The sequence below is a fragment of the Esox lucius genome, chromosome 5, assembly GCF_011004845.1.
Source record: "Esox lucius isolate fEsoLuc1 chromosome 5, fEsoLuc1.pri, whole genome shotgun sequence".
Classification (NCBI taxonomy): Eukaryota; Metazoa; Chordata; class Actinopteri; order Esociformes; family Esocidae; genus Esox; species Esox lucius.
This window is the reverse complement of record NC_047573.1, coordinates 15,434,431-15,450,236: the sequence shown is the minus strand read 5'-3', so window position 1 is coordinate 15,450,236 and position 15,806 is coordinate 15,434,431. Positions and strand designations below refer to the sequence as shown.

The window sequence follows — 15,806 nt, the reverse complement described above, 5'->3', positions numbered from 1 at the left end:
CCCGGCTTTGGTCAACAAAATTATTGTAAGGGAAATGAGCGGGTACGCACTTCAGAGGGGATATGGGGGAATCAGAATTGGACTTATGACTCATGTGTGCCGTCACCCCTCTAACCTTGAATGCCCGAAACACACAAGGCTTTTTAGTAAGTCTGTGTACAAACCTTTTCCCATTTTATGCCCAGTGCAACGCACATTGTTTTCAATTAACATGGTCCCTGCATCCACCTGCTTCCTTAAATGAATCAGAAAGGTGCTTGCGGCATCCCTACTGTGACAAACTATTGTTTTATTCATTACCCATTTGTGCACTACATTCCCGACCAATTTGCCATCTAATATTAATGAATAATATTAAAAAAAACAGTGTCCCGATTTGGCTTATAAGCAACAATTTCACAACAACTGCCAAAAAAAATTAAAAATCTCCAAAAGTACTTAAAAAAAAAAAATGTATTCACAATATAGGGTTTAATAAAACAGGATTAGAGTATTGACTATACACAAGAAGTTACAGGTGACCAACTGGAATTTATGTGTTTTCATAACCTTACTTAAGCACTCATTAGAAGTAGAAACAGAGAAGAAGGAAGAGGCAGGTTCAATATGAATTGGGTTCTAGAACTTTTGAAGTTGCAATCATACTTTAGCCAAAACGATGTTAATTTAGCCACATCAGTAAGCTACATTTTCATTTACATGTTAGCATGCCTGGCAAGTAAATTCCTGCATGCTACCTGGCTTCAAGTATCTACATTTTATATATAAAATGCCAAAATTCTGATTATCAACTGACTTTTGTCACACTGACAATTGATTTAATTTGATTTCATGGTTGTGGTATTGTGATGGAAAAATACAACAGCAGGGGCTGCCTCCCAATAATCCAAAGTGACTACCTCTCCTTTCTTTCCTCTTTACAAACATCGTAAGGCCTCATCCAGTTGCTTTAATCCTTGTTGTTTTTGTAGTGCCTGAAGGAGAGGCAGCCCCTTTATTGAGATGCAGCCTCGCCCTAGGAACCGTTATCTGTTGGGTTGGGAATCAAAAGGCTGGCACACAGGACCAGTAAGCCTTGTAAACCGTGCCAGTGCGTTGGCAGGGTTTCAATCCCATTATGTCTTTACTTATAGCCTCTGTCAGCCCCAGGTCTGCCAGGTTATTTGATCCAAAATGAAGAGCATGCTGTTTTTTGTGGAGATGTGTGGACATCAAGAGAAGGTTTTTAAAGAAACGATTTTGCCTATCGGATTACCATATAGAAATAGAATGAATAAAACAGAAAAAAGAATGACTTGCCTGGGGAGTCCAGTTCTAGTTCTAATATTTGTATATATTTGTTTTTCTCTATCCATTAGATCTAATCCTGGTGGATGATTTTTAATTACTAGCCCTATATGCATATTAATAATCCAGTTTGATATCGGGAAGCCTTGTGGAAAAAAAAGTAATGAAAAAAACTCTGCATTGATCTACTAAATAACAGAGCCCACTAATGTTCTGCTAATCCATTTGAGGTTCAATAGCTGACGTAGATATTGTGAGCGTTTGAGAAGTGTTTTGTTGAACTCTGTAGTGAGATAGGATTAGTAGTGTGACAGAGAATGGATGACTGTTAAATCAGACGAGACATGGAAGTATACAACGGAATGGAACATGGAAAGTGTGGAGCTGCTTTTGTAGTGGTGAAGTGCTGTGAATACGAATTCTAATTTTCACCAGGGAATTTGTTCTGTTTAAAGCTGTTGAGGCGATTTTTGGGAGTAAAAGAACAGTTTTGATGACTATCGAGAAAAAAAAAGATATTGTCTAGGACATTTTGTTTGAAGAAACTTTCCCCAGAAAAATATCAAGGTGCCCCAATCCTTTAGTAAATACAACCCGAAATACAGGCTTAACAAACACAAACTTTGATTTACATACTATAAAAGTCTGCCTTCAATAAGGTATGACTACCCAAAGAGGATCTTGTAAGCCATAGTTTTAACAAAAAGTCACACAGCCACCTTCTCTAAATGCACAAATTTTGTTCAAGATGTGTCTTTGTGTAATTCTATTTCAAGGGTCTCATCTAATGCAAAATGTGCCATTATAAAATGCCAACTTGACTGATAGACACAGCTGAACACAATCCTCTCCTTCCACATTATTTAAGAAAACCTGTGGTTGATATTGTAACACGATTTGCAGCAAACCCAGTTTCATTTAGAACACTCAGAGATAAGCTTTCATTGGCTGATATTGTGAAATGCTTCCCAGTCTATACACTTTAAGTGGCTGTGTTACAGAATTTATAAGGATTTGAAACATTTTATTCACTCCAATATATATTTTCTCTGTTACTTATAAGGAAATGCAGTGAGAGGACAGCTCTTAATTACATAATATGACCATTATTTAGGCATGTAAGGAAGCTCCAGCCATGTAGTCAGAAAACATGTTGGGAATTTGTCTATCCCCACTGTTCCCTGAAGAATTCTTTATCTTATCCATTGAAAAATGTATGAAATGGCGCTTTAAAAAGGCCAAGACAATTTTCAGGCTCGCCAAAAGCACTGCCTTCCTGGTACTATAAATATCAACCTGACCAAGCAGGTATTGTACCTAGGTCAAACCTTCGGGGAACAGGGGTTGCACATTTTATTCAATTTTGGTTGGTTACTCAGTACAATTCTGCTGTTAATACAATCTGTCCAGAGCTGGACTGGCAGATACCAGAGCAGCCGGACAACACCCAACACCCTAATCACCTTGGAAGGACGCTATAGGCCAGAATGCCAGGCACTACAACATCACAAAATGACAGTGATAATCAGTAGGTTGCAGCCCAAACCTCCACATATATGGTCATAATGCACTGGCCACCATGGGAATTAAACCCACAACCGTGGTGTTGCAAGTACCGTGGTCTTACCAGGTGAGCTACATGAGACATACCACTGCTGCTAACAGAGGGGGTGGATAGGGAAAGAGCTCAAACGCGACAGGCTAATCGCGTAAGTCTTAACCCTAGGCATGGATGTGTGAAGACGGCAAGGATCTCTTGGCCCGCTGGCAGCCCTCCAAAGTTAAAACACTACTAGTGGAATCAAAAGTAGAAGCAAAGCAGCCCTGTGGTGGACCAGCAGCTTTATGGAACAAATAACCTGATCAGAGATGCAAATCACATTATAAGAGGCAAACTCCCACCCGCTGGGGGTAGGACCTCATGTCGTCAGCAAGTAGATGTCACATTAGAACCCCCAGGGGGACTACCAAGCAGGAGGTGTACAGATAACACATAGAAAACACCCACACGGTTGGTTAAAGCCATGCCTAAATAAGCCATGTCAAATAAGCAAGACACACGCAGGCAGTCAATAGACTTAAATAGAGTCCTTTTTTTCAACAAGTAAATTGGATGCCAGGAAAAATTAAAAAGTCAAGGCAGAGGGAATTGTTCTGGTTTATATACCAGGGGTAAACATGCTACAGTATACCAGGGGTAAGCAATGGTGTCCCTAGAGTGCTGCAGGTACAGCAGAATGTTTTCTCAACAAGGCACCACACTAAGCTAGATGGTTAATTGATCAGTTATTGCCTAAATCGAACACACTTTCCAGGTCAGTTAAATAAAAACAGAAAGTGGCCTTCCACGAACAGAGTTGTCTTTTGATACTCTGTCACCTCTTTTCTGTTATCTCTTTCATACCCTAAATAGCCATATTTTGTTACTGTTAACATTCTCAGTAATACTTGAAATGAAATTGGTTTAATAAACATTTGTATAAAAAACACTTAATAAACCTATAATAAATCTATAATTACAATGCAACAACATGATTTTTTCAGCATACTAGTGAAACTTTTGTAACTGCATAATTAATTCAGTGACTGTTCTTCTTTCCACTTATGTAATAATTCCGTTAACACGCAAACAGGGAAAGTTCTAGCCTTTGGGGGCCTTAAGCGGAATTTGAATTCCTAATGTTATGATGTTTGTGTTATGACAACGTGTTTGAGCAAACATACAATATACAAATAAGCCTGTAAAGACAAAGTACTAAAGTAAGTTTTAGAATTAATGTGATCATTTACTTAAAAAAGAGAGTGAAAAAGTCAAAAACATTATTGGAACACTCCAATTACATTACGAGGTTAAACCTCTAGATGACACTTCACCTAGATATGCTGTAACTGTACAAATAAAAATGATGTGAATAATTAACAGTACAGAACAAAACAAGCTACTAAGCCATTAACAATCAATCAATTAAATGGATATTAAATTTTTTAGTATTAAATATCCATTCAATTTAATGGATATCTCCACTTACTTTTATTGTTAAAGCATCACCCAGACAGTTGTTAAGGTCAAGGTTCCATTTTGGAGATGTTTTCCAGAAGATAATATGCATGTAATTGTACTAATAAAAGTTTTTGTGTTTGAAAAATGCTTGAATTGGAATAAACAAATGTCTCACTCTTATGATTGAGACCAAAATATCTTTGTGTTGTTTATTTTTTTGCATTTACTTTTGCTTGATTTCTGCTCAATCCTGAATGAAACTCTTGGTTATCACATCCATTTTTACTGACCTAATTGTGTGGGGAAATTGTTTATAAGAGAAATAAAACATCTCAGGGATTTGTGATATACCTATATTATAATATACCATAGCTAAGGTCTATACCTCGTTACATTGAGTGGCATCATGGCATTAGTTGTGGTGTATTGGCCATATACCACCAACTCAATTGTACTCAAGAGTACTACCAGTGGAGGTGAATATATATGTAAACTCACCAGCAGTGCAACTAGTAGAGGTGAATTGACCTGCTAAATGAACAGCAGTGGCGGCAGATGAATGTCTTTGAGCTGACGATGCAATAATCTTCAGTAGTACACCTGGGAAGATTATACAATCATTAGAACTTGATGAAAAAGCATGCTGTGAATTGATGTTTCACATCCATATTATACTGTATGTAAGATATAACGTTCACAACAGGTCTGCTGCTGTCGTTGCTATGAATGGTCAAATTCATGAATAGGAATATTTTGTCTATATTACAGTAATTTGCAATGGAATATTTCTGTGGGCTAAAAATCACCTGGATTGCCTAAAAGAAAACAAGTGAAACACTTGCAATGCCCTGCACTTACTACACTGTGCTTACTACACTGTGCTTACTACACTGTGCTAACTACACTGTGCTTACTACACTGTGCTTGCTAGAAAGATGGAAAAATTATAATTAAAAAGAAAAAAATATGCAAATTGTTAATTTTAGGTTCTGGCAGTGGTGTTCTTATATGTAAATCATTTGTGGGGCACAAACCATTTCAAAATATAGGATACATACCAGTAAAGCTACAAAACTCCCTCTTGCTACTGATCAACAACCAGCGTGGCTCCACAAAACACTTTTATCAACAGAGCGGCTTGCTTCTACCAAGTGATGTAGTACACACACTGGACAGAGAGAGAGAGAAAGCTTCTTGTGTAATTGCTCTCCTTCTATCTCACACACAAAAATACCACTGTCACATTTACAAACCTAAATTAGGAATGCAACCAAGCTCAGAATGTGCCTACAGGGCCATAAACGAACAGCAATGAGCTTAACACCACTGAAGTCCACAATGAAGCGGAAAGACAACTTTTTAGGGATACAGATCCATTCTGTGACAACAACCTTAATAGATAAGCATAGACACACTGACACTCGTCACCATCTATATCAGTCGATCCAGCACAAAAATATGACCAATGCACGGACCAGCACCACAAAGGCAGGATGATAAAATATGCTTTCACTCACCAAGGCTGAGGGCTCACTTGAAGAGAAAGGTGGCACGGCGGTTCTTCCTCTGGGCAAACTTTTTGATTGACTTTGGGAATTAAGTCATGTATCTGCTGAATCAGCTATCTTTTAATGGACAACATGGCCAATGCATTGAGTTGCGGCTGTCCCATGGTATTGCAAGTGAAGGTTTTAAGATGGAAAAGTTCCTAACTGACTCGGATGTCGTCATAGGTGGTTATGATAGTTTTCAGCAAAAGCCTCCTCTATGTTGTTCTCATGCATGGATCTTAACAGGGACAGGGTCGTCTTACCAGTGTGAAGCTCAGTGTGGCGGTACAGAGTGGTCAGCTCAGACTTCAACTTTTTCTTGTTTCCTAGAGGCCATAGTTTCACTGCACAGTCAAGCTCAGATGTAGGGAATGACAGGACAAATTGTGGGAAGAGCAAGCTGTCAACCAGCTTGGCAACGATCAGGTGGTCACTTTGTGAAAACCTCTGCTCCACCTGGGAGATGACTGTGTCGCATGCCTTCTTCATCACCGGTGCTGTGTCGGTTACTCGTCGGCCTGGCTCGTCTGTTCCATCGTGAAAAGTTGCGGCCCATTCATCAGTTTGCTTCCGCATATTCTGGACATTCTCCTTGAAACGGGGGAGCGCACTGCTAATCCCAAATGCATTGATGCTCTGTTTTTGCAGAGTGTTGTATAAAACATAAACTTCTGGCATAACAAAGAAAAAGAAATCGAGCAGCTGCAGAAAGGATCGGTCCCAGAGTTTTTTTGACAGGCCGTATGCCTCACTTATGCCCCATCCGGGTTGTGTGCGTATGTCCTCCAAACACAAGAGCAGCACAGCGCGGTTTTCCCAAACAGCAACGACAGTTCTACTTTTAAAGTTCCCTCATAGCATCTCTGTGTTGCCTCAACAAGTGCCGCAACACGTTTTGGAGCACCAGAGAAAAATAAGTTATATCGGCAAAAAAACACCTTCAGGATGCTTATCCTTGCTGAACAAAGTTGCTGCAAGGTCAGGTTCAGCTGGTGAGCATAGCAGTGAACAAACTGGGCATGTGGGTATGTCTCTTTCATTAGGGTCTGTACCCCTCTGACGTTTCCACTCATTACAGCCGCACCATCATAAGTCTGAGCGATCAGCTTTTCTCCAAGCTTCAGTGGTTCCAGCACACCCTTGATGCTATTAGTGAGGCCGGGTCCAGTTTTCTCTTTGATTTCCACAAACTCCAAAAACCTCTCTGTCACTGTATTGTCAGGCAACATGTATCGCAACACAACCACCATTTGTGATTTACAGGAGACATCAGTTGTCTCATCTGCCTGTATGGCAACAAATGATGTCTCGTCCACTTACTTGGCTATCTCCTCCCTGTACACTTCATACATACAGTTTTACCGTTCGTTTTGTACAGTTTTAGATGTCCCTTTGAAGATGGGCTGAGCATCATAGTGCCTCTGAAGTCTCGAATCACCCTAACACACAGTCTCGAAAATGTCCACCGACTCCGCAGTGCAGTTTCACATTTTCCACACAGTTTAATACATGTTATGATCCGACTGAGAATGTACCTGTTTTCCTCCACCTGTTTGTTATGTTGCTCAATGGAGCACCTGTATGCACTGTCAACTTGGGCTGCAACATTTACCCTTCCAAGTAAGCACAATTTCACAGCATTGTCCAGATGACTCCTGCTGCTTTAATGTTTTGCAATCCTCTCAGGAAGATGTTTCAAATCTTTGTAACCCGTACTCGACCAAGTACCATCTAGCAGACAAGGAAATAGCAGACAAGGAAAACAGAAGAGTGCCTTCTTTTGTATGCTAACCGTTAGCCACTTTTTCTTCAAAAACCACTCCACGTTAAACCCGCGGTTACTTTTACCAGCAGTTTGAGTGATGACAATATCCGGTGGCTGATGGGCACCAAGTCGCTTTACTTCAAGTTTCTCCTCCAAATTAAGGCTTTCAAACCGGTGCTCGAGTATGAAATCCAATTTATTCATTTTCTCAAGTTATCTGACTTTTGTGAAGCTAACAAGCAAGCTAAGACAATCTACCCTCCTCGTTCTTCTTGCCGACTAATGTTGGCGCCAGACAGACAGACAGCCAATCAGGTCTGAAATACGAAATTACGCTGTAGTGGGGCTACCGGCTGTCAGCCCCACTTGGCATCAAATTTGTGTGATCTACATTGATCACACTAACATTCTGAGCATGCGTATTAACATTTTCACACGTACAATGTACATTGCATTGTGAGAAAGGGGCTAGCCCCACATTCACTACTGCAAACTCGAATTGGCAGAACACAGTCTGAAGCAGCAAGGTAGGGACCAATGAACATGAAATAAATCCTAACACAAATTATAAGCAATTTAGGAAGATGCTATATTCATAGATAATAAATTATAGGAAGTATTCTTCAAAGAAATTAAAATAACATAATTTTGTTGCTGTGCCCCACCTGCCCCTAATGACCAGTCTCCCCTGGGTGCTGGAAATTATATTGAAGTTAGGTCATTCGACTAGTAGAGCACTTGGCTTTGCCTGATGGCATAACTAGAGGTATAGTGTGAAGATGTCTGACTCTTTCTGACATTCAAAAGCCACAACTGGATTTTTTTTCCCCTTCTCGCATCAAATTGGCAGTAAGTGGGAATCATCTATTATCTTGAAAATGCCTAAATCTGTGGGCCTTTATTAACAAAATGATCTATATTTCGAATTACTTTTGAATAGCTATTTGCACAAGAAGCCCCTAGACGCCGCAGAAGTAAAGTGATCGCTTATGTTGCTTATGCCTGGAACAGTCCCTTGACGCAAATATGACACAATTTACCCATTCCAATATAAAAATAACTTTAATAACCCAAAAGTTAGAACATGTATACAAAATGACTGTTAGATCACAATTAGTCTACACCTGCATGTGACACATTTTATTTTATTGGACAAAACATGTGTTAATGATCATACATCATATTTAGAACTAAAAACGTTCCCATCAAATACCTTTTCTGAGACTTCTATTTGAATATGAAATAAAATGTTAAACTTCATTCAAACTTTGAGTACTTGAAAAGTTGGTATTTTTAATAAACTACAAAATACAGCTATTTTCTCATCCAGTCAAAGTAATCTCCCCAGAGTAAGTACAGTCATGATAATGCTGGGCACCATTTTACTATTCAGCTTAAGATTCCATATGATAATATTTCCATAACATGATTATATTCTAGTATGAAATTAAATCAGTTTCAATTTCCACTATGGGAGAATGATGCATAAATGACAAGCTGGGAATTCTCTAATTGTTGAGGACATATGCAATATAGTATTTGCATAATGTATACTTAAAGGTGTATGCAAATTGGATATAATTGGGATATGATTAAATGCTACCTAGATCTTGGTGTGTGTGTGTGTGTGGAGCGTGTATAAAGTAGTTTTCCAGCTGTACTTTCTGTGCTTGGGTGTGAGGTGATGTTGGGGACGTTAAGGCTGATGATGCCTGAGCAGTGTCAGTCTGCCCATTAGGGCACAGGGGGTGGTGCTCCACTTGTGATAACATACAGAGAGGGAAAAAAATATTTGATCCCCTGCTGATTTTGTACATTTGCACACTGAAATTATCAGTCTATAATTTTAATGGTGAGTTAATTGGAACAGTGAGAAAAACTCATGTCAAAAATGTTATAAATTGATTTGCATTTTAATCAGTGAAATAAGTATTCGACCCCTTTGCAAAACATGACTGAGTACTTGGTGGCAAAACACAGAGGTCAGACGTTTCTTGTAGTTGGCCACCAGGTTTGCACACATCTCAGGAGGGATTTTGTCCCACTCCTCTTTGCAGATCTGCTCCCTCCACAGATTTTCTATGGGATTAAAGTCTGGAGACTGGCTAGGACACTCCAGGACCTTAATGTGCTTCTTCTTGAGCCACTCCTGTTTTGGGTCATTGTCATGCTGGAATACCCATCCACGACCCATTTTCAATGCCCTGGCTGATGGAAGGAGGTTGGAGATTGACAGTTCTTTTGTGTTTCTTCCATTTGTGAATAATAGTCACCTTCTCTCCAAGCTGCTTGGCGATGGACTTGTAGACCATTCCAGCCTTGTGTAAGTCTACAATCTTGTCCCTGACATCCTTGGACAGCTCTTTGGTCTTGGCCATGGAGGAGAGTTTGGAATCTGATTGATTGATTTCCTCTGTGGACGGGTGTCTTTTATACAGGTAACAAGCTGAGATTAGGAGCACTCCCTTTAAGAGTATGCTCCTAATCTTAGCTCTTTACCTGTATAAAAGACACCTGGGAGCCAGAAATCTTTCTGATTGAGAAAGATTTCTGGCTCATTAAAATGCAAATCAATGTATAACATTTCTGACATGCGTTTTTCTGGATTTGTTTGTTATTCTGTCTCTCACTGTTCAAATAAACCCACCATTAAAATTATAGACTGATCATTTCTTTGTCAGTGGGCAAACGTACAAAATCAGCAGTGGATAAAAAAAAATTATCCCTCACTGCACACTGTACATTAGGTGTCATTTTGAGCCCACATCAGAAATGGGTGGCCTCTGTACGTGTGACCTCTGTACATGTGTGACCGCCGTACATGATCTGAAAATATGAAGAAGAGAAAATCTGTCTGCGCCTATTATCAACTCTGATTTATTTTCAAGGTAATAAGCCAAATTCATGAATAATTTAATGAAAATTTGACTTTATGACCTTTCTGCGGTTTCTGCCTATTGCTTTACAGGAAATACTTGTTTCAAATTGAATGTCATAAGTATTCTTGAGATTCGCTGTTTGTTTCTATTCATTGATGATGTTCCTATTGAGGCAGCTTAACCAGAAAGTGTGTTTGCTTAATGAAAGTGAGGCCGTGGTGTGTTGGGAGGGTTCTACTACGATAATCGGCACGCAGACATGGTGGAACTGGTTTGTCTTAGCTGAGACTCTCTAACCTTGGTGTTGTTCTATCAGACTGATCCCCCACAACACTGCCGTAGCTTTACATTACTTATTCATCTGCTATGGAGGCTACAGCGGCCCAGGCCAAGATCAACACTACTCTGTCTACATAAACATGAGTCTGTGTGAAAGAGATCATGGTCTTTGCCTAGAGATTAGTTTAACCAGTTGTGTGCGCCATCCCAATAACTTTCTGCTTTAAGTACTGTACAGTGTCCATTGTCTGAGGCTGGATAGCCTAGAGTAGACTGGCTCCAGTCTTCAGGCCTGTTGGATGACCAGATTGCCTGCCCCTGGGGTTGGAAGCATTTACGCATCAAGCAGAACAAACTTGTGGGAGGGGATCTCTTCAGATTACTTCAACAAATTGACAACTAGAATGCCAAAGGTCTGCAAGGCTTTAATTTCTGCAAATGGAGGACTCTTTAACAAAAACAAAGTTTGAAGGACACAATAATTTTTTCAATAAAAAAATCATTCTTTCTAACGTTGTCAATGACTATATTTACTATTCATTTTGCTATATTTCCTATTCAAACTCATTTAATATTTGTTTTCATAGAAAACAAGCACATTTCTAAGTGACCCTTTTGATTGGTAGTGAATATTTTTAAATAAATATTTTATTATATTATGGTTTATGTTACAAATTCTCATATAGATGTGTTATATGTGTTGTTTACATTTTACTATTTTAAAAATACTTCGTTAAAACAAGCATTTCAGTTTCCTAAAATTGTGTCAGCAGCAGCTTTGGCTGTTGAACGGGATGCTTAGCCTTCGGATTGCATATCATTTACTTGCTTATAGGGGAGGGCTGCCCCACTAAGATAACAGGGATGTCATCACATGATATTCAGACTAGAAAAAGTGCAATCAATGAAAGTCCTCTAGTGCAAATGTGCAAGCTGGACTGTATTCTTGCCATAATATAAGGTAATAACTTATTTTCTTTCGTTTTGAGAAATATCCGTATCTTGCAGTACATTTGGATTAAGTACTTTTGTTGTACTGCATAATGCGAGAACTGTACTCCCATGTTTCTTGTTTGACCACCAGTTACAGCAACAGTATTTATTTTAGTGGTCAGTGCAAGTAGCTCAGCTATGCCCCTGACTTGGAAATAATGTCTGAAAAAGGACTAATCATGAGTTTAGCAATTCTAACGAGCAAGTTTATGTTTAAAGCAAGCCATCAGCTTCAAGAATATTATTAGAATTACCACTGTAACAGTATTGAATGAGGGATTGCTATAGAAATAATTTAGTAAACATTAATATGGTTTCTGGTTAGGCAAGAAAAGTATCATATTTTTCCAAATAGGTTTAGTGAATCAGAATAGGTTTAGCGAATCAGATTTAGTTGTATTTTCTGTCACCTGACATAATCCAGTATTATTTATTCTTGCCCTGAATGATCACAAACCAAGAGATTACTGTATGTTTTATTTTTTGTTGAGCTATAATTGATTGCTTGAAGGGACATATCTGTTGACTATTCAAATTCCATCACTGTCTTGGCACTGTCTGTGCTACACAGCCATTCAGGAGCCATCACTGTGTCTGATGTGACACTGTTATGGTTGATGATTCAACTGATTACTGTTAACAAGCTTCCACCCAGCACTGAATGCCATGATCTTAATCAACACCTTATAGACTACATAAAACATGAGGTCTGATTATGTATCTTTTGTTACCCACTGAAAGGACAGCACAACAAGTTTTCTCCTGTCCTGGTTAGTAAGACTGAAAATACATAATCCAGATCAAACTCTAATATTGATCTATTGTAAACAATTGCGAAACCACGCTCATATTTTTTTCATTAATGATCAATGAAAGTCTGAATAGGATTAAGGACTTCATGTGTAGAAAGCCTGATTTAAACCAAAAAGATTTCAGCACCATGGCCAGCAGTCAGAACAAGGTTCTGCGTTTCAGCACCACATGACTGCAAACTAAATAACTGGAGGGGAAAAAAACAGGAAAGCCTACTGTTTCCTTACCTCCGTGCAAAAGACAAGTCTGTTTTTATCAAATGAGGAGCCCCAATTTGTTGCCAGACAGTGACAAACCAGGGCAGAGGAAGGATGTTCTTTTGTTTTACTGATCTATATTCTACTCTTTCACTCCAGTGCTCATCCTACTGAGCTATATTGTCCCCCTCCACAATATACATTCCTCTCACCTGCTGTGGGATCCAATCAATCTATGAGAGTCTAAAAGCCATTCACTGGAGCCACAGATACTACACACTGAAACAAACAACAGGTGGGAAACTGGTAGATTATACAGGTGTCATTAAATATAGCACAGGAGTCTCAGAATTAAATACATATTCTGTAATGGTTGTATAACCAGTTCCCCCCAGCACACTTCCTCTCACTGTAGGAGACATGATTTACCTGTCCACTGCCCAGATATATCAGAAGGAAGGAAAGAATGAAGGGCATCACGGATCAGTCATAATATACCCATCCGGCATCAGCCATGCCAATGTACTGTATAGCTTTATCAAACTACTTCCCGGTGCGTGCAATTGGTACCGATCGACTGGTTACCTTGCAGTTCCAAAATCACTCTCCCTTTGTAATGGCTCACTGTCCCTGCAGAGTCCCCATCACCAGCATCTCTGAGTTAAACTCGAACTGATTTGAGGAGGACTGCGACTTCCCGCAGGAATAGAGACTGGGAGTGCGCTGCTTAAATGACGAGGTGTAGCGGTAGAAACTCTTGTGCCTGTTCTTCAAATATTCCCTGTAGTTCTTGGTGAGAAGGGTGTACAGGAAGGGGTTAATGCAGCTGTTGCTGTAGGTGAGACAGGCGACCAGGTAGTTAATACAGGTGTGCGTGTTAGACGAAAGACTTAACGGTTTGTTGCGGTACAATGGAAACAGTTGCCATATCCAGAACGGAAGAAAACAAGCCCAGAATACCAGAACTATTGTGAAAATCATTACCAAGACTTTCTGCTTCGGGGAGCGCTTGTTCCTATTGTTGATGACCGTGTTCTTCTGGGACTCTAAGTACGTGCGAGCTAACTTCATATACAGATAACCAATTATCAATCCGGGCGCCATAATGCTTGTGCCAAACAAAATGGTCAGGTAGATCTTATAAGCCCGGGGCGCCCAGGTGGGTGCGCACATCCTCTTCACCGCACCGTCCGGCGCGCTCTTGGTGGTTTCTGTGACCATTATCATCATAGGTACGGTGAGGAAAAGCGAGAGCAGCCAGACCCCCCATGCCAGTGCTTTTCGGTAACTCTTGGAGCGCCGAACTGTGTCGAGAGGTTTGGTGACAGCCAGGTAGCGCTCCGTGCACATTACAGTGAGGGTAAAGATGCTTGCGTGCATTGTGATCAGATCCAAGCTAAGAAGGATGCGACAGCCCACATCTCCGAAGTACCAGTCCTTAAGGAAGTAGGTGCACACCACAAACGGGATTGTGGAGAGATACAGGAGGTCCGCTAACGCTAGATTTATGATGGAAATGTACATGGAGGTGGCGAATCGGATAGAGTGACACATTACTACCAGAGTGTATACATTTCCCGACACACCGACTAAGTAGACGACCGACAGCAAGGTCCCAAAAGTGGAAGTGATAACCAGCTCGTCCACGCTGCTCCCCGAGCCGCTGTTCGGAAGTGGCGGACTCACATTCTGGTTCTCAGACTTGTTATGGTTCATGGCGCAGTCTGTGTACAGCCTCTCTGATGTCTCCGTTGTTGTTCCAAAATATTTAGTTTATGGTGGAGAAGTTGAAAAAGACGCGTCAGTTTAGTTAGTCATTGAAGCGCACTGGAGGAGGTTGTGTATTGACGGGTGGATATCTGCCTGCGCGCGCGGCTGCTGCTCCTCTATGCTTCTGTTGACGTCAGTCGCCGAACTGTTCCCCAGCCACTCGAGGTCTTTGTATAAAATACATACTTTTTAAAATCTAAAACAGGCTTTTGTGTTTTCAATTAATTTTCTGTATGCTACATTTGTAAAGTTATTCATGAAGCGGGGGAAAAATACTGATAATCACATGTGCTTTGGCTATCATTTGCCAAATAATAGGGACAAGTATGTGCGTTATCGATGCAACTTTTAGCAGGAGAGCTAGATTCATTAACTAAGATGATCTAAGTACCAACTTAAGTATTGACTTCATACATTCACTACAGAACTCATGTAGTTTTAAGGAGAGAGCAAAGGCCACTTTAACGCACGTGAACATTCAGGATGATTAACACAGCAGTGCCATGTCTCAATCAATAACTGGAACTCCTGGGTGGCCCATTAGCAGAAATTCGCCAGTCAAAAAGTATAGATATATTTTGATTAACAGCTTTTGTTACCTTTTCAAATGTTTCCATTTATATCCTTAAAACTATTATCCTTAGTAACCTGAAATCTCATTTATGTCCTCATCCAATATTTAGTGCAATTACATTGCAGTACATTTGTTGTAAAATGCATGACACTTAATACAAAATAATAGTACATTTCATAATATACCATCAATTATTATGTTCAGGACTTAAAATATGATTCATATATAATACAAAAATGAGTTTAAAGCACAAAAACTGCTCCAAGAGCAAAAACAAAGCAAACAAGAAATACATCTTGACAGGTCAACCAATATAGAGTATCTGCTGAAAATTGATAGGGTCAGGCCTTGGCTTTAGTGGAGAGAGATGGTCAGCAGTAGATTAGCATTGAAGACTTACATTATCAGACCAGAGTGACAGTAGTGAGTGCATACATTATCAGACCAGAGTGACAGTAGTGAGTACATACATTAACAGAGTTTTTGAACAACTTTGGGATGTGAGGTTGTATGTATTTTCATTTTAAACAGAGAGTGTCTAGAGTTATTATTTGTTTTTCCTATGTTTGCATAATTAGAATTAATTAACTCCAAAACAATATTTCTTTAACTGTTTAAGCTAGAGAGAGCGAGCCAGCTTTGTTTCATATATTTAGGCTCAAACATGTATTCATTATGACTGCATAACTCTTCAAACT

At 39.7% G+C, this 15,806-nt stretch overlaps 1 protein-coding gene across 1 annotated transcript; it reads right to left on the bottom strand.

Annotated features, from left to right (window-relative positions):
- Nucleotides 1-13,206: 13,206 nt before the first annotated feature.
- LOC105023041 (urotensin-2 receptor) lies at nucleotides 13,207-14,514 on the bottom strand. Its single transcript, XM_010891921.3, has one exon. The coding sequence runs from the start codon at nucleotides 14,478-14,480 to the stop codon at nucleotides 13,386-13,388; it is 1,095 nt and encodes a 364-aa protein (XP_010890223.2). The 5' UTR covers nucleotides 14,481-14,514; the 3' UTR covers nucleotides 13,207-13,385.
- Between the last annotated feature and the right edge of the window lie 1,292 nt (nucleotides 14,515-15,806).

Excerpts from the sequence above, each read along its gene's own strand:
- LOC105023041 (XM_010891921.3), bottom strand. The coding sequence starts at position 14,480 with ATGAACCATAACAAGTCTGAGAACCAGAATGTGAGTCCGCCACTTCCG.